The sequence below is a fragment of the Fukomys damarensis genome, unplaced genomic scaffold, assembly GCF_012274545.1.
Source record: "Fukomys damarensis isolate Sample0158 unplaced genomic scaffold, DMR_v1.0_HiC HiC_scaffold_30, whole genome shotgun sequence".
NCBI lineage: Eukaryota > Metazoa > Chordata > Mammalia > Rodentia > Bathyergidae > Fukomys > Fukomys damarensis.
This window is the reverse complement of record NW_022900942.1, coordinates 22,240,440-22,267,505: the sequence shown is the minus strand read 5'-3', so window position 1 is coordinate 22,267,505 and position 27,066 is coordinate 22,240,440. Positions and strand designations below refer to the sequence as shown.

Here is a 27,066-nt window from a genome sequence, read left to right as displayed (position 1 = left end):
GGGTGATCGCAGACAGGCAGGTAGGCAGGCAGCTGAAAAAAACCCCCTCTGGGGTCCTTGGGTCCTTCCTGGGTCTGTTGTCGCGCAGGCCGGGAGCTCCCGCGCAGGCCGGGAGCTCACACGCACGCCGCTGGGTGATCGCAGACCCAATGAAGCAGTTTCTATGGGAACTATTGGAGACTAGGCTGGTAAAGGAAAAGGCAAAGCATTCTTGAATTAGGAACAGAATAGACAAAATAGATGATTTTAATTAGAACATTGCCCTCCTACTAAAGAAAGTTTTAATTATGGGAATGGAATTTGAGTATGAATTCTCTGACTTTAGTACATAGGCTTCAGTCAGACCCACTTCTATAAATCAAAGGTGGGGTTAACTCTTTTTTTAATCCTTTTTTGCCATTTCCCACCCTCCATTCAACCCATCCATTCCTCCACATTTACAAAGATTTTGTTTCCACTTTACTTTTTCTCATATTTAATCCTTTTTCTTCTTTCATTTCTCCTACCCTTCCCACTTCCCTTCTCCTTTGGAAATTTTCTTCCTATTTCACATTGTCTATTAAGCATTTTGATCCTTATTTTCACATTAGAGAAACTATTTGGTATTTCACATGCGTGTCCTATTTATTTCACTTAAGAGTACGGCCTCAACGTAAGTCCATTTGGCTATACATATGCCTAGTTTCCCATTAGTTATGGCTCAGAAGTACTGAATTGTCTATTCAGCACATTTATGTATCTAGTCTCCATTGATGGGCAATTGGGTTGCTTCCAAATTTTAGCTATTATGAACTGCGCTGCTATGAACATGAGTGCACATATATTGCTATGGTGTGATTCTTTACAAGAAAACAATCTCTGACCCAGATTGATGTACTCTGCAAAACTATCTTTCAAAATTGATAGAGAAATAAGATACTTTCATTAAAAGGAAGCCCTGAGGAACATCATGAATTCCAAACCAGCACTCCAACAAATTTTAAACAATATCCCAGGAAATGACGATGAGGGTCACAGCTCCATGAAGCCCAACAGAATGAACCCATCTGGAAAGAAAAGAAATTAAATGGAAAGGAAGAGAATCCAACAGCTGGAAAAGGTCATTGCAGGGATCAATCAATACATATAAATTATAACCATTCATATTAATGGTCTCAATTCACCAATCAAAACAAACAGACAGGCAGAATGGACCAACAAGCAACATCCAACAATATGCTGCATACAATTCAAAATGAAACTCACAGACTGTGGGGGTCACTCTTTACAGCCTGCTTTGTGCATAATCAATACTGCCATTTCCCCCAGAACCAGGTGGAACGATCTGCCCCCTTTATCATGGCCAGGAAGCAAAGTGAGAAGAAAGCAGTGCCAGGGTTTTCAAATGCTCTTCGAGGCCATCTTGCTGTGGCTAGAAGACTTCCAACTGGACGCCTCCTTTTAATAGCTCCACCAGGTCCCCAAAGCACCACAGACTTGGAGCAAAACCCTTAACACAAGGACTTTGGTGGGTACTTGTTCACACCTGGACACAGCAGCAGCTAAATAAAGCATAAAGTAAATTAAATGATGTCAAACAAAATAAGTTTGCATTTTGCTCTCCTGGCTCAAATGTTTCTTCTTCTCCCTAAGTGCTCCATGGAAATGTAAAATGTAATTAATTCAGAAAAAAATACACTTTGATAATATGCTGCATGACTTTTATATATTCTACCAGAATCTCAGCTGTAAGCATCAAGGCAGGTACAGCGGTGCAGAAAACTAGTTACGAAGTCCTTAAACTTTAAATTATCTGAGAGAACTGAATTGTCAGCTGATCTCTATCTGAGGATTAGTGTGTGCTTAGTTGACAAACGTAACCATACACAACAAAAGAAGAGTCATATGTGATGAATCCCAACCTTCATTTCTAATTCTTCCTCATTAGTCTTAATGGAGCATTATTCTATCATGATGCATAGAACAGGGAGTGCAACAAAGCCCCTGCCATGGGAACCTTTCCCGGAGGACAGTGTGGGAATTCATGATCTGACCTGTGCTGAACTTGATGAAACTTGCAACAGGCAGGTTTTGTAAATCCTCCTTTGCCATAGTTCCAGATGGTTCCTGATGCTGTTTTAAAATGAATAAAAAATAAAGGTAATGATAGAGAAATCCTTATAACTCATTAATTACAGACATTGTGATTTTCCATATGTACTTCAGATTTCAGTACAGCATCTGCATCAGTAGGATAGAAAGTGGCATTCTTCCCATAATTGCCTATATGTACTACTTTTGAAAGCACTCTGTTTAAAGAAACACCTCTTGCTTCCTACAGAGCCTATAGTTTGTGGCTTGGAGGTATAGACCCTCATTCCGCTGGCTTTGTACTGATATTTTAGCTAGCACAGTGGAAAAATGGTTCTTTAGTAAAGTGGAAGCCCATGGTATAAAATGAGGCATCTCTGATCTTCCTGTGGAAACTCATTGATCATCTGCCCACATGGGCCTAGGACTCAGATGTTAGCACTGTGTAGTTCAATTTACCAATGCCTGTTTCTTCCCGAGTCTTTCAATCTCTCAGATCCCTTCACCGACCCCAGCCCATCCTGGCACCTTCCTTGGTTTCCTTGCTGCTGTGAAGACTGCATTTCAGTATCTGTGTCAGTGGGATGATGCAGCAAACTTTAGCTTCTCAAAGAAAGGCTCACCTGGGGAAAGGCAGCCACATAGTTGATTTTTATCTTGTTATTGTGAACACAGTAAACCTGAGAGCAGGAAACAGTAAGAATTAAGCATTTCTGTTATATGAGCTTTGTGTGTAAAAGAGAATCTTAAGTGGAGACGAACAGAAAGAAGAAAGAAAAGAAGAGGAAGAAAGGAAGCAATGAAGGAATGAAGAAAGAAGAAGAGGAACCAGAAAGAAGGGAAAGTGAAGAGGGTGTATGAGGGAGGTAGGGAATTCATGAGGAAGGGAGGTGTAAGGAGGGAGAGAGGGAGAAAGAAACGAGAGAGACTGAGGGGCAAAAGAAAGAAGGGAAAATGAGAGTTTGGATCAGGGAGAAAAAGATTGTCTCTTTTGGGGCTGGTGTTTAAATCAGAGTAAATGACACGGGATCATTCAGCAATTTAATTAATGTATACTTCTTTTAGGAGAGACAAATATAAAATATTTAATATATGAACTTATGAAACAGGAAAACAAAAAGGATTCAAAGCAGAGAACCTGATTCAATGAGGGCGAAGCCTCTAAAAGGTTCTGTAGGGTACCACAAAATATGTGCTAGAGTTACTGAAAGGGGTTTCAAAAAGAGGGGGAAAAGAGGTGTGGTTGTACAGGCAGGCAGAGATCTCCACAGAGGAAGAGTTTGAGTGTTTCAGAGAAAGAGAAGAGGAAAGTTAGACCACAGGGTCCAACAGGGTTCTGGAGGCTGAGACTCTATCCCTCAGTTTGCTCTGATTGAAGTCAGACTACTAGACCCATTTCCTGGGCAGTCCTGGGAAACACAGCCTCAGTTTCTTCAGAGGAAATCCAGGCAGTTGGAGCCAGTGGTTTTTCTGACACACTTGTCAGTCCAAGTATCAATTTTCCACTGAGGCCTGAGCCTCCGTGCACGTGCCTCTGCTCAGAATACCTCCCAAAGACTGACTGTGATTCATTTTTCCTCAGATGTTCACTTGGCTTATGTTTTTCTCTCTTTAAGGATATTTTGTTATTAAGTTTATGCTTGCTGCTCAATTTGGCTCAGAAGTTATTTTTGGTGTCAAGAGTCTCTGATGCTATAACAAAGGGCTCTCTCTCTCTGATTACCCACTTATCAGAGGCTATAGTACAGGCCTGGATCCTCTAGGAAATGAGATACAATTAACCAAGGAAGAGTCTAAAACGTGTTGTGTGCAGAGATTCTGCCAAGGTCAAAGGTGAAAATTGAGAAGACTGATTTGTTGTCCATCGTGTCACTTTGCAGGAAAGACACAACTAGAATTGCCACATCCAATTACACAGCACAGTGGACAGAGACAAGGTGATCATCGCTGTGATCTATATTTGCTCAACATATTAAAGAACAAAAGCTTCCAGAATATCTGGTATTTGGCCATAGAGGCCAAACAGGAAAGAGATTCCCAAGGCTTTGGGGATCATTGTGTTTAAACAATGGTCCCAGATCTCCCGGGCAGATTCACTGGGATTCAGTGCTGATTCCTTTCACATTGAGGCCAAACATGTTCTACGTCTTGTCCTCTCAAGTTACCTATTCACCTTTTATGTGTCCAGTATGGAAAGATACTGCTGAATGAGTGTCTCAGCAACATGAATGTTGCAGAGCGCCCATTTTGCTTATCTTTTAAATACAGTGTCCTGGAAACTAGTTAGCCTAGAGAATATATTTCATTACTCAGCAAAAAGGAACCAAATGCATTATTAATAAACAAATGACTTTAATTTATGCTAGCACTGGTCTTTGTACCTTGCACCCAAGAATCGAGTGACAATGAAAATCTAACATATCAGAATCTCAGGGCACCATGAAAGCCTGCTAAGAAGGAAGTTATAGCAGTGAATGCATACATTAGAGAAATAGAATGAGCACAAATAAATAATCTAATGATGCATCTCAGTGTCCTAGATAAAAAAGCATAATCCAATTTAAATCTAGTAGAAGGAGAGAGATTTAGATAAGAGCAAAGTTCAGTGAAACAGGATAAAAAATAGAACACAAAGGATCAACAAATGAAAGATTTGATGTTTTTGAACCAATAATAATTGAGTTAAATAATAAATGATAATAAATGAAGTTGATATACCATTGGCTAAATTCACATAAATAAAGAGAAAGCTCACATACATTAATGTAGTGATAAGTGAAAATGGTGTAATTATGACACCACTGAAATCCATAGGATTATAAGAAACAGTTTGAGAAATTTATATTCCAGCAATTTGAATAATCCATAAGAAACAGATAAATTCCTAGACACATATGTCTTATCAACATAGAGCTGAGAGATATAAAAGCCCAAAACAGACCAGTAATAGGAACTGAAATCAAACCACTAATAAAAACTCTAGCAACTAAGAAATGCCCAGCACTCAAAGGATTTGCTATGCAATCTTAGCAGAACATTAAAGAAGGACTTATACTAGTACTCTATAAAAATACTAGAAACCATGCTTATACTCATATAAAAATAATAACAATCAAGAAAAAACAAAATAAAAACAAGAAAATATTTTAAAAAGGAGAAAATGAGAAAAAAATGTTCACTTTAAGGTATTTCTCTGCTGTCACTGGTAGACAATTTAGGCAGAGTAGAAATAGCAGTTAATTAATCCTAGCAAGCCAGCGCTAGCTTTACTGTGGGGTAGTGAATAATCCCAGCAAGCCTGCACCTTGTTCCATGGAAGTTCAGGCTAGTTTCTGACTGTGAGGCTGCCAGTTTAAACTCTCACACTGCTCTGGAAGCCCCTAGATGCATCAGCCCATGGCTATTCTGAGTTCTGATCTCAGTTGGCCTTACTCCAAGGTGGCTGCTGGCCAATGACTCTCTCCTGGGACATGTCCTAACCCAGCAGCTCACCAACTACTGCAGTCCCATGCATTCACCATTCCAATTCACTGGTGCATTTCTCTGTGAAGGTTTCTAGGTTTCCAGTAGTCACAGTTCATCTGCAGGTTTGAGCTGCCCTTCCCTTTCACTGAGTCCAGGCTTAGAGAAATGATGCAGTCTTTCACCTCCTTTTTTCTTGGAAACTCTGTCTTTACTACCCCTGTGAGTTTCAATTCTCAATTCAGATCCTTCCGGGGTCCAGGAGCCCATTTCTCTTCTTCACATTGCTTTCTTCCAGTGCCTGAACACCAAACCTCAGAGAAGACTTCTCTCTGTTCTACACCACTCTGCCATCTTCCTGGAAGTCTCCATTCTAAATTTTTGGAGGAGAAGAAATTTCAGCCTAATTTCCACTAACTGAAAAAGAAGAAAAACCTGGAAAAGTGACTGACTCCATAAAACTAGTTCAGAAAAGATTGTATTAAACAAAAAATATGTTAAGGAAAGAAAACAGCACAAACACATAGATGTGAATATTATTCAACTTTAAAATGGAATGAATTTCTGTTACAAGGTCAAATGTGGATGAGCCCTGAAAACATTTTGCTGAGTAAAATAAACAAGAAACAAAAGAATACATACGGTGTGGTTCCAGTTAGATAAGGAGCTTAGAATCGTTGACTTCATAGATACAGAAAATAGAATTGTTGTTACCACAGTTGGAGGATAGGAAATTGGGGAGATACTGTGTAATACATACAGTGTTTCAGTTTGAGGTGGGGAAGATCTTGAAGATTTTTGGTACAATTTAACGCCACTTAAAATATTTAATGCAATTTAAAAATAATTAAATTTATATTGCATGTATTTTATCAGAACACAGAAAATCTTAAAAAAAACAACAACTCTTGGTTGGTTTACTAGTAGCCTCCTGATAACACATTATCTGTTCTAATGGAATTTTCTAAACTATTTGTCTCTGTTGACCACTTTTTGAAATTTTATCCTACACACTCCTGATCTCTTGTCACAACCTCTTTCTCTACTTCCAGCCGTTGCAGGCAGACAGTTCCCAGGTGTTTATCCTTGGTAATCTCTTCTCACTCAAATGGCTTGAAGCTGGAAGGCCCAGAATGTGTGCCTCTCAGCTTTGTCCTTTTCCTTCCTTTTCTCCAGGTGTGTGCTCCATCTTTTCTCTGTATCTCTTATCTCTGCTTCTTTTAGTTCAGCTCTTCCTTCTATTTATTTGGATTGACATTACTATCATTGATTGAAAATTTATATAATTTTAATAAGGCACTGCTGAAAAATTGATTCCATAACTTCTTATTTGAACAGAAAGATTATCCTAACTACTACCTATTCTGTTGTGTGGCTCTGCTAACATTTCAGTAGAACAAATGTTTTTCTTTAGAACATGTTCATTTAATGCATAGAGATACAGTGGAAACTAGGTTCATGAACTTTATTTTTTTCCACAATTCTGGGAAAGATGGCTGTGTTCACCACCTGACATAAAGTATGAAAACAAAATAAAAATTTTGCCAAATGCATCTGTTTGTGAATAAAATCATTCTCAAACAAAGCATTTGTGAATTGAGGTGCCACTGTATATTTTTCTATATGCACCAAGTTTGGCTTGCGACAGAGATAATGGGCTGGTTGCTGCTTAGAATTTTGGTGACTGGTTGTTGTGGACTCAATGGAATTCAGGGAGGGTTATGTAACACTTGCTTATTCTATATTTAAAGGTCATTCGGTGACCTTTTCTTCATAAAATCAGGTTCTTAGTTATTTTTTTCTGCATAAGTGGTGGGCTAAGGGAGGAGTCTCTAGCATACTGCCGGAAGCAGAGACTTACTGACAAAATAGGTCCTCAAATTCCCTGAAGATTTTGGTGAGAGATGACTTATTAAGTCTTCTCCCCCGACCCAGATTTCTGAGTCCATCCATTCTTCTTAACTCCCCATTTTACTGCAAGTAGAATCAGCCTCTAACTTCCTGGAAATGATCCTGCCTTTAATGCGCTTCTTCCCAGGACCTTCAAGTAAACTTGCAGTCACTTCTTTCTTCACATTGCAATTGTCCAAATCTGATGAAATTGGTTCCCATATTTTCTAGTAATTATCTATTACTGCACGAGAAAATTCCTGACCTTGTTCCAGTGACATCTAAACACAAAGATCAATAGTGAAAATGTATAAATTAATTACACTTTATGCAAAAGAATTGTTCATGAGAACCACTGCATTAAATAACTATTTTATCAGTACTTGCTTTGGTCTACAATATTTTTCCAGGCATGTTAAACTTTATTTCTTTAAGTGAGTTTGAGAAAATTATGAAAATGTTAGCTACAGTAATCATAGAAATGCATAAATTTAGATATAAAAGTATGAGAGTGGATTTCTTTCCATAGAGTTATGGTGGAAATAAATGCTCACCATTTTCCAGTATAAACTTCATTTTTCAGTTCCTGACTCTCGACAATATTTTATTCTTCTGCAGACCAAAATTTTAAAAAAATGTTCAAGTTAACTGAACTCTCAACTTGTTTTCTTTACATCATATATTTGAGTGTAATGAAAATATTTTTATTCTTAATATTTCTCTGTAGTATTGACAATCAAGTAGAGCAGCATATGTTATGTACTTGATTGTTTGAGATTTAACTAGGATAGTTTCCTAAGTATAACTTTTTGAAGATATATTTGTAACAACTCATGAGTTAAATTTAAAATTTCTTTTAGATTTGTTGTACACATTTCAATAGTATAAAATTATCCTATCAAATTATATCATAAATGTTTACTTCTATTGTGAATAATTCTTATTGTAGTTTACCTCATAATACATTTAATGTTTAAATATCCTTTTAAGGACAATATAAGATTCAAGGGTAGATATGAACTTTAGAAGCCTGGTTGACCACTGACCTAAATGAAAGACCAATGGAAAATACTTACTTTCATTCATCTCACTGACAGATTATGTTCTAGTAAAAATTCAGCTTTTGGGCCAGGGATTTAGCTCAGTGGTTCTGCTCTCTTCCTGGCAAGCACAAGGTCCCAAGTATTATCCCCATTATAACAACAACAACAACAACAAAAAATCAGCTTTTGTTTATGTTTTATAATAATTAACTAAAATTTAAATGTATTTATTTTGCTCTTTCAGTTGTATGTTAACAAGTATAGTGGTAATTCAATCCAAAGGACACTTTTTGAACGTTTAGAACAATAGGGTCATGAGACATAAGACCATTTTAGAGCCTAGATTCGTAAACATAGTTACACTGCAGAGAAGTAGGACAGAGGTATGGATAAAAGACTTTCTAATATTAAAGAATATTAAATTAGGAGAAAAAATTGTGGAGAAAGGGACATGGAAAAATATTTTCAACATAAAAGCAATTTAAAATATTTGAATAGTAAAAAGCGTTTGCATTCATTTTTAGTATGGTGAACATTTTATGGTTATATTCCTTTGGGTTCATGTAACTGTTTTATTTGAAAATAGCAGCGTTCAAAGTTGTCAGTTTGCAACTTTTGGCCTGTAAGCAGTGAACACAAATTTAGAGGCCAGCTTACGATGTGCAAGGAGGACATGATTTTTTTTTTTTTAAACAAGTAACAAGCATTCTTGAACAAATATTTTAGAGATCACTAGTCCTTGGACCAAACTCCTGCCTGTGTGGCATTGTGAGCTTTCAGTGGCAGCACACTGATAACTGCAGGGCCAGTGACACTGTGTGGCTGCAGCTGAAATAGAAACACAACAGCATAACACTTCCTGTGATTAAAGTAAATTTCTGGCTTTTCCACTTTAAGGCAAGGGTGAAGATTTGAGCTCTCAACACCCACATTGGGGAAACACCATGGAATCCTTAAGGGAGGATCCTGGGAGTCAAAATGCTGTCATCAATTGAGAGGATGGGAATGGAGCCATTTCATTCAATTGTGAAGAAATATGTGGCCTTCTTTTATACCTATGAAAGTCAGATTTTCAACAGTTCTTCTAAAAGTGCTTTGAAATCTTTTTATTATCTTGTCTCAATGCCTTCTTTCACCCATCTCAAAGATTCTATACACTTAATTAATTAAGTTTATTGGTACATTTTAGATATACAATACAGTTACGTTCATCATTGGGATCTTGTACCTTTACATGACTTATCTTGGTTCTTAATTTTCTCCATTCCCCAGCTCTCCCTCCAACCCCTCCACCCTTCCCTGTTTGCTAAGACATTGTTTCCATGTTTTTCCTTTTCACGTATTTTTTCTTTTCGCTTTTTACCTTTCCCCGACTCCTCCTGCTTCATCTACACTTTCCGACCTTTTCTTCCTATTACACAATATCAATTATACATTTTTATCCTTATTTACACTTGCAGAGAAACTATTAGGTATTTACATGTGTGACTTCTTAATTTCACGCAAGAGTATGGCCTCCACGCATTTCACAAGTTTACCACTTTAATGTGAATCCTACTTTATTAAAGAAAAAGAATTATGTGGAACTTCTTTAAATTATTAATGTTTTCTAAACTACAGACTTTCAATTTGCAATAGCTAAATCTTGGAAATAGCCCAAATGCCCATCAACCAATAAATGCACAGAGATGTGTGTTTTTAAAAAATACAATAGATTACTCTTCTCTCACAAGGAAGGACAAACTTGAGACATTTCTAGGTAAATGGATGTACCTTGGGACCAGGATTTTAAGTGAAATAAATCGGACACACACATTTAAATATAGCGTCATTTCTCTGGTGGAAGCAACTGAAAGGGTAAACAAGAATCAAACTATATATATAATAGGTATTGTGAAGTAGGAAGAAAATGTTCAAATGAGAAATGGAGCAAGGGATGGGGAGGGGGAACAGAAGAAAGGGAAAAGAAAAAATAGGAGAATAAAAAGAAAAAATGGAAACAAAGCTGTTGTAAATTACAAGTGGGAGAAGGAGTTGAAAGAAGGGGAAGGGATTGTGGAAAATGAAGTCAAGATATATCATGTACACACACAAATTCCCTATGAGAAATGCTATCATTATGTATAAAATGTACCAACAAATTCAACTAAAAAATAAACTATAGACTTAGTGTTTCATCACTCTTCCTTTTTCTCTTGTTATTCCTACCTTCTACTTTTTCAAGAAACATACTTAAACAGTTATCAACTTTTAAAAACATGTGCCTTCTTCTCTACTGGAGCCATTCCCTTGACAAATCAAAAGATTCTCTGATCCCCAAACCAACCAACTGACCAACAAATCAATCAATCAATCAACCAATCAAGCAACCAACCAGCCAAGTAACCACCAACCAACTAAATAACCAGCCGGTATTTGATAGACACTCCCCCAGCAAGTTATATTTCTGTTGTCATTCAAATTTTGAGATAGCCTAAGCTCAGAAACTCTAGTGTTTATTCCTGTAATTTGGCTTTTCCTCAAACTTTTTTTTTTCTGCTCAGTACTAAAGATTGAACCCAGGACCTTTTCACTAAGCTGGATTCCCAGCTCTTCATATTTATTTATTTATTTTATTTTATTTGGCGACATGGTTTTGCTAAGTACTGAGTTGCCCAGACTGTGCTCAAGTTGAGGATTCTCCTATCTTAGCCTTTCAGAGTTCTAGGAAAAAATACAGTCCTGCTCCACTATGCCCAGATGCTTGGTAGGATTTGTGTTTCTATGTATTGTCAAAAACAGAGAGATTCATTTTCTTTTTTTTTTCTTTTTGTGAGATTCATTTTCTGTAGTTCTCATGTGATTGAGGGGCCTGCATTAGGTCATGCAGATGTGATAAGTACAGCATATTGAAGGGTACTCTCTGTGATTACTCCTCCAGAATTTTCAGCACTCTATAGCCTGGAAGGTTTAGGAGTGACCTATGCTTGCCTGGGATGCCAAAATAGCTGCTCATTTTCTCTGCTGCTGCTAGGGATGTGAGTCTCTAGTAGTTCATCTTCAGGCACTCCATCTATGCTTATTTGGGGCTCAGTCATCAGCTAAGGGCCTTTGTCACCTGTAGTATTGAGGTTATACCCTAAGTTTCAGGAGGAATAAGTCATGTATGTATTAAGGTACCATTTCTCTCATTTGAGTTAAGCTTATAGGTCCATGGTAAAGCCCCAGTGCAAAACGCTGAAGGGCTGGGTTCAATCCCCAATACTGTTTTAGAGGAGAAAACAACTAACAGTAACAACAACTTAAAAGCAAATAAACATAACATTAAAAACATATTCACAGCCATCATATCTGTAACAAAATATCCATATAGGAGAAATGGGCAGAAATAACGTAGGATAGACTAAAATGTTAACGCTGACATAAGTAAAATTAATATTAATATATTTTTTATGAGACATAAAAATTAAAGTGAGGAGAGAGAAGAGAAAAATATGATAAAACTAAATATATTATATATTATTTATATTAAATAACAGTAATAGATTAAAATATAAAAAATAAGGATGAGGGAAGACAAGCCCACAAAGATGGCATTTTGAATATTCCAGGTGTTGTAGGGATTAGTGATTGTAGGCCATTCATGCTCTGTGTGTTCCTTTTTAGCTCCTGACAGGCAGGCAAAAGTAAGCAGGCAGTACACAGGCTGAGACACAACTCTCCTTCTCACAAGTGATTTTTGCTCACCACTCTGTTAAGAGAAGATGTCTGCAGCAGGGCTATATTCATTTCACAGGTCTCAGTATTTAACGCCAGGGACAGAGATCATTGTACACTGAATGGGGCCTGTAGCCTTTCTATGGGCTCATCAGGCTTGGTCCCAGGACCAAGAGGTTTGGAGCGTGGCGAGTGTCCACGTCCAGGGCAGAATCACTTGAATGTCTGTGCTTCTGACGGCACCCATCAAGGGATCTGTGATTAGTGAGGAGTCAGGGGAACCAAATCCTGCCTGTCTCAGGCAATGTGCTCCCTCATGCAGTCCCTCAGGAACCCACTCACAGCTTATCTTGCTGTGTGTCTCCGAGGTTGAGTCACCAGTTTTACATGGAAGCACCTTCCTCTTTTCCCACGTCTCGGATTTCACTTTCCCCTGCCTACAGCTCTTAGAGGATTTGTGTTGGTCACTACTTTGGGTGACACTTTATCGTTTCTCATGTGCGTTCCCTCTAGGTCAGTGAAGAGAAGAGCTGTTGGGATTTGGGAAGATAAAAAATGCAGTGGCTTCTGATCCTCTAAACAGCTAGTTCAGAGAATGGGACCCTTCTTAAGATGGCTCCCCTTGGGAGGCCCAGAAGAATAAGCTGGGAAGGGTCCACAAACCCTTTACCAGCACCAGTTCCCTATGCAGATCCCAGAGTCTTGTTTCTTCACACTGCTTGTCTGCTCCGCACTAGACTCCGTACCGTGGAGATTACAGACACCCTGCCACCCACAGTCACACCAAGGGGCACTTCCTCTCTACCACCAAGCAACAGAGCACTCTGGGTCAGTGTGCTCTAGTTCTCTTATTTTTCTAAAAACTAATATTCTGCCTTTCAACTGGGCACCGACTCTCTCCAGGTGCACTCCCACAATTTCCTAGGAATCTCAACCTGGACATGGGGCTGCACACCTTGATTTGATTCCATCTTCTGGAGCAGCGGGGAGGTTCTGCGTGTCTCTAACCCACCCTTTTACTTCTTCCTGATGATATATTATTTTTTGTTTTTTGTTTTTGGTACCTGGGATCGAACTCAGCACCTTGTGCTTGTGGGGCAGGCAGTGGCACCACTGAGCTAAATCCCCAGCGAATATATTCTTATCATCTCTCTCATGTGTGATTGGCCATTTGAATTTTATGGAATAGAGAAATTTTTATTCAATATTTGAATAGGTCATTATTTTGTTGGTGATGACAAAATGTATTTTATAGAACAATGAATTTATTTATATAATGTATTCACAGGTAATGTATTTTATAGAACCACAAAATTTAGAAATATAACAGAGTTCATTGTATTTTAAATCAGTATGGTAGTTGAGTTTTATCAGTTTGAAGAGAAATATGATTTTTTTTATTCACTTAAAACATGTCACAAACAAAATCATATGCCACATTCAGAATATCTAGTATTGCGATATGCTTTTATTTTAACATTGAACATTTAGTTCTCATGAGAAGTTTATAGGAAAGCAGCGAATTTATATATGTCTATAGAAAGAGAAGCAGAAAATCTTATGACTTCAACCACTAGATATTTAGCTGTGTCTATAGCCTGGAAAGGAAAAGGAGCCAAGAGAACCTATTGTTTGCAGCCATCAATTTACTGAAAGAATTCTGCAAACTTTCCCCTAAAGCATGACAGAGTAATGATGTTTAAGGGGAAGAGACTCTGCCAAAGAACAGGATGTTGTTGTTAGAATTTTGTTTGATGAAAAATATGAAAGGATGATCACAATGGAAATCTTTATGTATTGTTGCTAAAGTTACAGATGCCACCCTGCCACTAACAGCTGCAGCTTCTGCCCCTTCTTCATGCACCTTCACAAAGGCCTTGTGCGTGACTGTAGATACCACTAAATCCTTGTCTCTGCTCATGCTGGAAAGGTCAGCATCCTGTGGAGAGAAGGCTTTTTTCATTCCCATGTTTATCAATTTGGATTCGAGATTGTAGCTCTCTTCCATTGTAAACTTAGGTAGGTGCAGATTCACGTCTGTCTTCTTCATACTCTGTAGGCTCGTCCACTCCATTAATTTCTCCACAGTGAGTTTATCTTCAAGCTGTAAAAATAGAAAAGTTGAAACTGATATGATTAACTGGAGTCCATACTTCACCAATGAATAGAATGTAAGGAAATCTTTATTTTAGCAATAAATGTAATATACAGATGATATGGTGTATGAAATAATACCCTAATGAGCCAAAATTACAGTCCTGAAAATGTAGCTATGACCCACCTGTATAAAGGTGTATTTAATGCCGAATCATTATCTTACCATATGTTGTACAAAATGAACTATGTATCATTTCTCTATATGCTACCAAACTGTTTTATATGTCATTAAACACATTCTTTATTTTCTGATACTCATAATTTATCCAGTACTGTAGTACACTGCACACTGAATTGCGATATGCTTTTATTTTAACATTGAACATTTAGTTCTCATGAGAAGTTTATAGGAAAGCAGCGAATTTATATATGTCTATAGAAAGAGAAGCAGAAAATCTTATGACTTCAACCACTAGATATTTAGCTGTGTCTATAGCCTGGAAAGGAAAAGGAGCCAAGAGAACCTATTGTTTGCAGCCATCAATTTACTGAAAGAATTCTGCAAACTTTCCCCTAAAGCATGACAGAGTAATGATGTTTAAGGGGAAGAGACTCTGCCAAAGAACAGGATGTTGTTGTTAGAATTTTGTTTGATGAAAAATATGAAAGGATGATCACAATGGAAATCTTTATGTATTGTTGCTAAAGTTACAGATGCCACCCTGCCACTAACAGCTGCAGCTTCTGCCCCTTCTTCATGCACCTTCACAAAGGCCTTGTGCGTGACTGTAGATACCACTAAATCCTTGTCTCTGCTCATGCTGGAAAGGTCAGCATCCTGTGGAGAGAAGGCTTTTTTCATTCCCATGTTTATCAATTTGGATTCGAGATTGTAGCTCTCTTCCATTGTAAACTTAGGTAGGTGCAGGTTCACGTCTGTCTTCTTCATACTCTGTAGGCTCGTCCACTCCATTAATTTCTCCACAGTGAGTTTATCTTCAAGCTGTAAAAATAGAAAAGTTGAAACTGATATGATTAACTGGAGTCCATACTTCACCAATGAATAGAATGTAAGGAAATCTTTATTTTAGCAATAAATGTAATATACAGATGATATGGTGTATGAAATAATACCCTAATGAGCCAAAATTACAGTCCTGAAAATGTAGCTATGACCCACCTGTATAAAGGTGTATTTAATGCCGAATCATTATCTTACCATATGTTGTACAAAATGAACTATGTATCATTTCTCTATATGCTACCAAACTGTTTTATATGTCATTAAACACATTCTTTATTTTCTGATACTCATAATTTATCCAGTACTGTAGTACACTGCACACTGAGTTTAAATACTTTTGCTTGAGATATTTGTAACCATCTCCCACATTACTATTTCTCTACACCAAGTAAACAGTTTTTCCCTTCAATACTATTAAATTGAAATTTAATGCATATAACACATTTAATTATTGAGTAACTGACTGTCAGTACTTGTCAGACTCTGTGCTAAAATATCTTTAATGAAAAGATAAATCATCATTCCTTGTGTTTGACATTTTCATTGTTTTAAGACATCTTGCTCTAAAAGCTTTCGTCTTCTTGGTGACTTAGGAAAACAAAGCAGACACTAGGGTGCTTGCTCTGGTAGCAACATTTACCAAAGTGGACACTAGGCAGCAGAAATGTAGGTGCAAGTTTTACCTGCTGCAGGCCATCAACTTCATTTGGCAGCAGCACAACCATGCTCAGAGCCTTGCCTTTGTACGGCATTTCCAGCATCTTGGCCTGTACATCTTCCAGGTAGGCAAATTTGAGATGGCTGCTTTGTTCCATCATCTGCACAGTCTTGCTGGTATCCTGTAATAAAGGAAAGCATCCAGCAAACACCAAAGTAGACATAATGTAAGTTTCTTCAGGCACTCCAATGTAAGTAAATTTCCAAGAATAAAATAGTGAAACAATACTCATAACACATTTTCATTTTTATATACAGTGTTATACCTATCATACATGTTTAAATTTAACTTTCTATATAAAACTGCATTGTACTAAGGAAATATAGTCAATACCTTGTTCAACCAAAATTTTCTTTCTACAGTATCTTTTCCCTCAAATTTCATAATCCAGTCACCCTTGAAATAGACTGCATTCACCAGAATCAGTTTGGCATCACTGTGAAGAGAACCTTGAGGAAATATTTCCTTGATCTTGTCTGTAAGAAAAGAGAAAATGGTCTGTCAAACAAGGTAGAATTTATTTCTCTAAAAGATACTTTGTGACTTATCACTAATTATTCAGCTAAGTGACTATTTTAGGGACTTGTAAACCTGTTCACTAACTTCAGCCTTCATCCTAGTGCCAGCCTCAGAATTACCTCTGATCCAGATACCAATGCTTAAGTTGGGAATGTGTTTTAGGCTGTCTCTGGGTGATTACAGTCATTTCACAAAGTACTGAAAAACAGATTTCATCTATTCTTTCAATTTATCTTTCACATTTCTCTCTCTCAGCTATCCTTTCCAGTTTTTCCAATTTTATGTACATTGCTTAGAGGAACTAGGCCCTCATTATTGAGGAGTAGTAGCATGAGCTCTATTATGTAAAACCTAGAAGCTGTGCTGACTGACACTACTCCCTTTAGTGTCGTCCTACTTATTCTCTTATACTTGGACTGTATGAGAGGTAGAAGATAAGGTAGGTAGTCAAGAAGGAAGATTTACTAAGCTCTCTGTCATCCATAGGAAAGTTATTTTTGATAACACTTGAGGGAGGTATGGATGAAGATGTGGTCCAGGCAGTTCCAGCTTAGCTGGCATAAAGTGTGGTTTTCCTGAAGTTCCCAATTAAAAAAAAGGAACCCTATCTAATGATCTTAAAGGTCTTGCTGTGGTTGGAATCCTGTTATGTTCCCCCAGGTGTCTTATACTGCAGGGGATTTAGATCCTGATGGGGTTTGGGAAATGACTGGATAATGACAACTCTATTCCTCCATGGGTTAATCCACTGATGAGATCATAATTTAACAGCATTATTAGGAAGTGAGGAATATAGATTGTAGGGCCTGGTTAAAGGGAGTGAACCACAGAAATGCGACCTCTACTGGTTCCTAACCCAATTCTCTGGCTTTCTTTCTCTTGACATCATAGGTGCCACAAGGTGAGCACTTTTTCTCTGTTACATTGTGCCATGATATTTCTGCCTCACTATGGACCTAAAAAACAATAGGACTGGCTAAGTCTGGACTGAAACTTCTCAAACTATGAGCCAAAACAAATCATCCCCACTCTAAGTTGTTTATGTCAGGTATTTTGGCACTGTGACAGAAGTCGGCTAATACAGATCTTTAACATATGAATTTACATTAAAGGATGGAATGTCAAAATGGGCTGAGTAGAGATTGGAATTCACAAGGAAATTGTCACCCTGGGCCATGTGCAAAACATTCTTCAGCTGCTTGTCTATAGAATTGACTTTCTGGGATTCCCTTCCTGGCTCCCCTTACACTTCCCACATTTACTTGGGCCATCTCACCATCTGCAGTGCTCCTCCTCCTCTCTGCAAACCTGTCCTAATACCCCACCTCAGCACCACACCTGCTGTGTCGGACACAGGACTGACTCCCAGGTACTTAAGTGTTTCTGTAATGGGTGACCCTTGCATTATCTACCATGTGTTTGTTTTTCCACCCAGGTGTTAATTTTCTTCCGACTTTCTTCTGTTTCATTTTCAAAATCAACAGATTCCACATCGGTCAGGTAAAAGTTCTTAAGGTCATCCAAATATTCCTTTGAGATATAAAGGAAGAAAGGAACAATTAAGAGTGATTTCTTCATTTTCAAATTTAATTTATACTTATGATTTCAGGGAGCTAAATCCAGACCTGATCAAATCTATTGTCTCTCGCACATTTTTGTGTGGATGCCATCTAGGCAGTGTGAAAGGGGAGCCCAGGCCATTGAAAGTCAAAATTCTGGCAAAATGCAGCAGAGGAAGAGGCTATGGTGCACAAATGTTAAAGCTTGTTACTCTGAAGGAGATGAATTGCTTCTGAGAATCCTCATCAGCAAATTCAATTTGGTTTATATCTTCCATCCCAGCAATTAAATATTCTTTGGTACTTCCCATTTTTTTCCTCAGGGATTCTTCCATGGCTGGCTATTCCAGAATTATCACATTATCTATAATTTTCCTCATGAACCATGTTCTCTCTCATTGAATCATTCTTGCTCATTATGAAATCTCGAGACTGACTCTGGAGCCACACATACTCTTTTCTCATTAAATAATTCCCAAACTCACATTTTCTCCATGCATTGCCAGATCCTGGAATACTTCAGTAAAGTATTGTTGGGGTGATGCAACAAGTTCTTTCTGGGGAAATGCTGTCCATGTGAATGAGTCAGGATCATTTCCTACACTGTGTCCAATTGCGCCATTGAATGAGAGAGGACCCAAGGTTCACATGAAAATTGTTGAGAGCCACATGACATTTACCTGAAATAATTGGAGACTCTTTTGTTTGTAGATCTTGTTAGCGCTCTTCAGTTCATATGCATCAGTTAATTTATTCCACTCAGTCAGAAGCTTTTGAAATTGAAGATGCAAACTTCCTGAAGTTTCACCCTTCAACTTTAAAAAGAGTGCTCATTGCATTAGTATTTAGCTCATTAAATACTAAACCCCTGTGTAGTCTGTTTGATCAATGCCTATTTGTCAGTAATCTTAAAGATAACCTCTTGCTTATTCCATGATATGTATGATATTTTTTCATGTAAACTTAATAAATCAAACTTACTGTCCATTTCTTTTGGGAAATTCTTTCTGCCTGCTATAAAGTGCTATTATTTGTTTCTTAATTGAACTAAAATTTCATTATGTTGGATTTTCATTGATTGCAATAGTTAGGTTTTTAATCTTTCAGACTAAACTCTATGTTTATTGGGCAAACAGTACATTTCATTTCTAACAGCCCTCAATGATGCAGTTATGTTGAGGTGCAGGCACAGTTCCCAAAGCCACAGGCCACCTAGAAAAGAGTTGCACAGGTGGGCAACCTCTGTCCAGAGTTCTGCCACACCATTGGTAATTGCCTACACATTGCAGAGAGCAGCTGTGTGGCCCAGAGTGGCCCAACTGCAGGCAGATCCTGCCCTAACTCTAGTGGTGTGGGCACACACCCCAAAGCCACAGGCCACCTAAAATAGAGCTGCATATGTGTGCAACCTTTGTCCAGTGTTCTACCACACCATTGGTAAGTGTGTACACATCACGGGGAGCAGTTGTATGGACCAGCGTGGCACAGCTGCAGGTGGATCCCAGCCAGGGCCCTGCCCTGATCACAGAGGTGCAGGCACACATCCCCAAAACACAGGCCACCCAGAAAAGAGCTACACAGCTACGCAACCTTCACCCAGAATTCCACCATAGCATTGACAAGTACATGCACATCCCGGGGATCAATTGTGTGGATCAGAGTGGTACTGCTACAGGCGGGTCCCAACTAGGACCTCACCTTTCCTGGACCCAGAGGTGTGGGCACACATGCCCAAGCCACAGCCCACCTAGAAAAGAGCTACACAGGCATGCAAGCTTCATCCAGAGTCCCATTATACCATCAGCCACAGCCAAGGACCCACCCAAAAAAGAACTACACAGATGCTCAAGCAACTGCCAGAAGCTCTCCCCAATACCACGGATAAGTGCCCAAAGACCTTAGTCAGTTGCCTACACAGACAACAGGAACTGGGGTACACAGCCACCAGGCAACACCCCCCTCCACCGAAAACAGTTCCATAAGAGCCCCAGCGAAAGGCACACTGAGATACCATTATAAGTGTGCACAGGCCCCAGCTAGAAGCCTGCCAATAAAACAGGTATATAGATGGCCACCATTCTAAACCCAGGAATTGGTGTACTGTGGGGCAGCAGAGTAAAGGCTGCTTGGTGGCCTGCTGAAAATTGAAGACCACCGGTTGAGCAAAAAGTTCCCCCAACAAAGGCACAGCAGGCTGAATATGTTGAAATGAGAAGACTCTGAAATAATTGTCAAAACCAGACTTTCAGATTACCTAAGGCAGCCCCAAAAGGAAATGAGATGGGATAATCTGATAATTAACCACCTGGATTCCCTGCACTGGCAATAAAAGTGGACCTGGAAAAATGAAATAAAAATAATTTCTCTCACAACAGGAGAGATTGTGCCCATAGTAGAAGACATGATTAGTAAATCTTGAGTGGACACAGATTAAAAAAAAAAAGAAAAAAAAAAGAGAGGACCTGAGAAACACGGTGGAATCTCAGCACAGGAAATAAATGAAATCCATAAAACAGATGCAAACAGATTTCCAGGAGATTAAAAACTCCATTGAAGTTTATGCAGCACAATGAGCCAATGTAATGATAGAATTTCAGATATAGAAGATAGGATGGCAATTAATGAACAAGAAGAGAAAAAAATCTCCTAAAAATAGTAAGGGACCACAGGAGAGCAATCCAGCAGTTGCTAGATGATTTAAAGAAGAATAACTTAAGACTGAGTGGAGTCAAGGAAGAAACAGGAGGGAGAGCAGATATCATTAAAAAAAAAATTGTTCACAGAAGTAATGGCAGACAGCTTCCCAAGTAGGGAAGAAGAACTTGATATACATATAAGTAAGGCTTATAGGACTGTAAATAGCCATGATAAAAAAGTCTACACATATGCCTTTAATATTTAAGATTCCAGAAATCCAACAGAAGAACAAAATTCTACAAGCAGATAGAGAAAAGAAGCAAATCACATACAAAGGAAAGTCTATCAAAATCATAGCAGACTTCTCAACACAAACCCATGAGGCAAGAAGAACATGTAGTGACATATTCAAGCCCTAAAAGAAAACAACCTCCAACCCAGATTGATGTACCCTGCAAAACTGTCTTTCAAAATTGATGCAGAAATAAGATACTTCATGACAAAGAGCACCTTTGGAACTTCATGAATACTAGACCAGCCCTCCAAAATACTTTAAACAATATCCTAGGAAAAGACAATGAGTACCACAACCCCAGAAAATCCAGTAGAATGACTACATCAAGCACAACAAGAAATTAACTGAAAAGGGGGAGAATAAAACAAAAAGAAAACATCATAATAAGGATAAGTCAATACATATCAGTTACAGCCATCAATGCCTCATTCACCAATCAGTAGAAATAGACTGGTAGAATGGGTCAAAAAGCAAGAAGCTACAATATGCTGCATATAAGAAATACACTTAATTAAAAAAGAAATTCATAGACTGAAAGTTAAAGGGTGAAAAATAATACTCCATGCCACAGGAACCTCCAAAAGAGCAGGAGTAGCTATTCTCTTTGCAGATCAAGTGGATTTCAAATCAACATTGATTAAGAGAGACAAAGATGGACACTTCATCCTTGTAAAGGGAACAATCCAAGGGGATGAGGTGACAATCATAAATATATATGCACCAAACACAAGTGCACCCAACTCTGTAGAACAAATACTAATGGACCTGAAAAATCATATAGGCACTAATATAATAGTAGCAGGAGACCCCAATACAACACTGTCACAGATAGATCAACCAGACAAAAAATAAGCAGTGAAACAGTAGAATAAAATCAAACTCTTGAACAAATGAACTTAACAAATATTTACAGAGTGTTCTATCACACAAAATAAGAATGCACATTCTTTTCAGCTGCACATAGATCATTTTCCAAAGTAGACCACATACTGGCTCATAGAACATGTTTAAGTAAGTGCAAAGGAATTGAAGTGATCCCCTGCATATGATCAGACATTAATGTGATGAAATTGGAGATCAGTAGCAAAAGTAACCAAAGAATTCCATAAATATATGGAAATTGAACAACACACTTCTGAGTAACCAATGGGTCACAGAGGAAATTTAAGAAGAAATCAGACAGTACCTACAATGACAATACAACATATCCGAATCTATGGGACACAATGAAAGCAGCCCTGTGAGGGAAATTCATAGCACTGAATATGCATATTAGGAAAACAGAGTGAGCTCAATTACTCAACCTGATGCTGAACCTCAAGCTTCTAGAAAAAGAAGAGCAGGACAAACCAAAAGTTCATACAAGGGAGGAAACTATAAAGATCAGTTCAGAAATCAATGCAACAGAGACTAAGAGAACAATAAAAAAAAAATCGATGAAACCAAGAGTTGGTTCTTCAAAAGAATAAACAAAAGGAGATAATTAATTAATAATGTGAAATAGGAAGTAAAGCATTAAAGGTATAGGGAAAGTGGGAAGGGTGGGGGAAAGGTAATAAGGGAGAGGGAAAAAATATGAGAAAATGAAAAAATGGAAATAAAGTGTTTGTAAATGGGGAGGGGAGGAGGGGGTGAAGGGAGGGCAAGGATAGGGGGACAAATGAGAACCAAGAATTATCATGTAAAGGTACAGGATCCCAATGATGAATGTAATTGTTCTGTATACCTAAAATGTGCCAATAAACTCAATTAAAAAAAAAGAAATCAGACCTCCCAAATTTAAAACCCATTCCAAAAAATGGGCATCTTAAATGAAGAGACATTTCTCAGACAACGAAGTAGAAGTAGCAAATAAACATATGAAAAAATGCTCAACATGACTGGTCATTCACGTGATGTGAATGAAAACAACACTGACATCCCACTTCACCCCAGAAAGAATGGCTGCTATCATGAAATCAACCAATAATAAATGTTGGCAGTGCTGTTGGGAAAGAGGAACACTGCTCCCCTGGTAGTGGGAGTGTAGACTGGAGCAACCACTGTGGATATCAGTGTGGAGATACCTCAGAGAACTAAGAATGGAGGTCACATTTGACCCTGCTATCACCCTGCTGGGTATCTTCCCCCCAAAATTAAAAGAACCATACCACAAGGATATATGTGCACCTATGTTCATAGAAGAACAATTCATGATAGCTAAGACTTGGAAGCAACCCTGTTGCCCATCAACAAAAGACTGGATATAGAAAATGTGCGTTTTTTTTTTTTTTGTAAATAAAATGGAGTCCAAGTCAATAAAGAATGAGAAACTAGAGACATTTATAGCTGAATGCATGCACATAGAGGCGATACTGTTAAGTGAAATAAATAGGACACCTATGTGTAAATACCAAATAGTTTCTCTAGTGTGAGAAACTGAAAGTGTAAATAAGGACTAAAAGGTATTATAGATAATGTGAAATAGGAAGAAAAGGTTCAAAGGGGAAGGGGAAATGGGAGGGTTAGGGGAAAAGAAAGATGGGAATGTAATTAACATTAAAAAAAAGAAAAAATGGAAACAATGTTTTTGTGGACAGGAAGGAGGGTGGGAGTTGAAGGGAGGGCAGGAGAATGGGGAAAAAATAAAAACCAAGATGGATTATGTAAAGGTGCAAATTTCCAATTATAAATGTCATTACACTGTATAGCTTAAAAGTACCAATTAAATTAATTAACTAAAAAAGATAGAGGTATGTTGAAGTTTAGATATTTTAAATAACTTGAAAATATGAATCCTTCTCAAACCCCTTGTTGATTGATATCCTTTTTTATCTTCTAAGAGACATTGATTTTGATTTGTGGCCCTGCCCTTGCATATAAGCCTAATGGATACCTATTACTCAGGTAAGGACTGAGAACAGTCAATCTACATCTTAGCAAATGGAAATAAAAAAGCTGAGATAATTAAATATCCTCCTAGGAAATTAAATTAGAGGAGCCATCTTTTGAATCTAACCCTATTTGACTCTGGATATTATTCACCAGCTAAGAGTTTTGTTAATTTCATGACTAAGGTTGGGTGAAATAGCTATAGATCTCTAAACCAATACATGTGCTAGGCATCATTTTCCAAAATATACTTCAACTTTTGTTTATTTCTTTTGGTTCTACAGTTAATCAAAATTGAGTTATTTTAATAACATTATTATGCTTATGGTAATTGTCATTTGATATTATACGAAGTTTATTATGAGCTCTATATGACAACTCAGCAGTGCTTGTAAGTGTTTGCATGAGTTGAATCAGATTCTTTCTAACTCCATTTGCTGGGATGAAGTCACTGCGATGCTGGGCGTTTGTGTGTTCCCGATGTTCACCACGGAGGATCAGAACTGGAATTTGAGCCCAGTCTGTTTGGCTTCAGATTCATTTTCGTTAATACAAGGCTGACTTTCTCTGATTGAAACAAAAATCTGAGAATGTTAATTATGTAAACAAAATGTGAATACACTCTCTGTGTTCTTATGTCATATTTAGGGTTTTTCTGTGAAAGCTGCCTTTTGGCAGTTCATGTAAAATTCCAAAGTTTAAATTATGACCCTCTCAGATATAAGCTGTCCTACAGTGAAAGTGCTCAGGTACTCACCTGATTGGTTAGAGTTTTTTCCTTTGATTTCTCTGTGATTTCACTGAAGTGAAGGACCTGGAAGAGACAAGAAATGAGAGCAGAAAAATTATTTAAAAGATCTGTCTAAATCAGAGGAAATAAAACCAGAGAAGAGGATAGTTTAGGAGCATGCCCATAATGTAAACACTCTTGGACACTGAAGCAGAAAGTTCACAAGTAGAAGCCTTGCTCTCATTACAGATATGCTGACTGAAAAAAATTGCAATGACAAGAAATACAGGAAATATAGTTCAATGTGATTGAATTGGTCCAACCCCCATCAACAGTGGCAGTGAGGTTCAGAACAGAACAGAGGATGATGTTCAGAATAAAACCTTAAAAACAAATGAAAATTAACGAAAATATTAAAGAAACAAAAAAGTCTCCAAATTTCAGATTATAAATATGCTCTTTGAAAAACCTCCTCAGAGCAGATTTATCACCAAACACTTCAAAGACTGCCCATCCATCCACTCATGGTTGAGGAGAGCTCTGGTGGTGTACCCCTTGGATTCACGTCCAGGAATCCCTATGCCAGTAGTCCTCAAGTGTTAAGCTCCTCTCTCATTGCTGGACAACTGTAGGTCAACTCACATTCCAAATAATATCAGGAACAGGGAAGAACACGGCAAACATTAGGGGAGTGCTTCCTCCGTCCCATAGCTCTGTGGTCACAGTCATAGGAATGCTTGCTCAATATCCTGTCCCACCCATCAGGCCCCCAGATCCACACACAAATCTGTGCACATGCTAGCCTACAGAAAAGCTGTAGTAGCTCTAAATAGAATAGTTCTGACACTCACCTTCTCTATTTCCTGTGCAGTTTTCCCTTTGGCCCCTAAGTAGACCATTGCTAATTGTGCTGTGATGCTGGTAGGAGAGAAGAAGATATTGCCTGTTGCATTTCTTAACTCTTGAAAGAGATCAAGAGTGAACTTGATGTTTGCTTCACTGAGGGAACTCATCGTGACCTTATTGTGACCTGGAGCTCCTAGAAAACATCAGATTCACATCAATATAACCTTACTGATGGACACCACTGTGACACAAAAGCTCCTTGAAGAAAATGACATATCCCGTTTCCTTGAATCTACTGATTATGGTTTATATCAGTATTACTTTTCAAGCCTCCCATGATGTCATGTATTAATCTCCCAACTAGAAACTTCATGAAGACACTGTTTTAAAAATACTTTTGAGAGAAATTAGCAGAACTTCTTGATCTTTCCTTCATCACTGTCTTTGCCAGCTTTAGGTACAAAGACTTTGTAACCAATGCCAGGAGGAAAATCTCTGTGGATCACTTCCAGGCAGCTCTCAAAAGGCATCTCTGACTTCTCTGACATGGGTCTGTGGTAGATAGGCAGTCTGCAGGTGCTTTTAGGAATATATTTGCTCACAGAGAAACAAATCATTTAGGTAAAGGATAAAAGAGGCATGTTAAATTTTCCTTCTCAAAGTAAGTATGACACAATCAGACACCCACAATTTCATGCTTAATATAAAATTCAGCATCATTGTTATTCTCATAAGTGATTCATATCATTAAGCTGCTGAAGCTAGAAACCCTTACCTGTGTTCTCTGAGCACATGAAAGTCAGCAGGAGTCCTATGAGCCTCTGTGTTTTGGATAGTGAGATACCGCATATTTATCTCTCTTCTGGCCCCCTTGCGTCACTTCAGTTGGCTTTTTGAATAAAACTTTAGATTTATTAACCACATTAATCTTCCCCACTCTGAGTATGCAAATTTATGAAAAGAACTGCCACTAAACTGCCTTTTGATGTTGAAACAAATTTTACATCTTCAATTACTGATAATTCATGACTTCCTTGAAGGACACTTTGTACTTTTCTAATGCCACTGAGTATGTATTTGAAATTACACCATCTTCCTTTCCTTAAACTCCACCCCTCTATACATTCTCATAACATTAGAAGCTATCTTCCTTTTTGAGGTGTTATATAGTTTTTAAGGCATACATAGTTTACCAAACAACCACCAAGCTTACATTTGCTGCTTTCAGGGCTGAAAGTTTTTATTTTATTTTTTAGGTGTAGGAAAAATGTATTGAGGGAAAGAAAGCTTCTGTCTAAGAGAGGCAGAAAGGGGATCAAAAAGTGGGTTGCCCTCCCACCCCTCTTCTCAAACATGTTTTATACAGCAAAGCCACGTGCTGAGGCAGGTACAAAGTGGGACAAAAGTACAAGACCCAGTGGAAAATTACAAGGTGGGGAAAAAATCAGGATCATCCAATAAGATTACAAGAACAGTCACCCAGGTAATACTGACTAAATGGGGGTTAATGGGGTAGCACTTCACATAGCAAGCATACAAAGATTTTCAGTAGGGGTGGGGGTCAGGGATATTTCCTGGAAAGGCAGGGTTCAGACCTTGTGCCCCCAAC

General features: G+C 38.1%; 1 protein-coding gene across 2 annotated transcripts; it reads right to left on the bottom strand.

Annotated features, from left to right (window-relative positions):
• Positions 1-14,856: 14,856 nt before the first annotated feature.
• LOC104876709 (serpin B3) lies at positions 14,857-25,624 on the bottom strand. 2 transcript variants are annotated; one of them, XM_010644884.1, is made up of 7 exons: positions 25,463-25,624; positions 24,639-24,695; positions 18,759-18,887; positions 17,932-18,049; positions 16,334-16,476; positions 15,966-16,121; positions 14,857-15,261 (listed from the first exon to the last, which is right to left on the bottom strand). In XM_010644884.1, the coding sequence occupies exons 1-7, from the start codon at positions 25,622-25,624 to the stop codon at positions 14,857-14,859; spliced, it is 1,170 nt and encodes a 389-aa protein (XP_010643186.1). The 2 variants fall into 2 exon arrangements, with proteins under 2 accessions (XP_010643186.1, XP_010643187.1); XM_010644885.1 differs by having other exon boundaries at positions 15,966-16,060; positions 16,336-16,476.
• Between the last annotated feature and the right edge of the window lie 1,442 nt (positions 25,625-27,066).

Coding starts and splice junctions, on each gene's coding strand:
- LOC104876709 (XM_010644884.1), bottom strand. CDS start 25,624: ATGAGTTCCCTCAGTGAAGCAAACATCAAGTTCACTCTTGATCTCTTT. Junction 18,050..18,758: donor AGAGTCTCCAATTATTTCAG/GTAAATGTCATG, acceptor TATATCTCAAAG/GAATATTTGGATGACCTTAA. Junction 15,262..15,965: donor AAGTTGATGGCCTGCAGCAG/GTAAAACTTGCA, acceptor CTATTTTTACAG/CTTGAAGATAAACTCACTGT.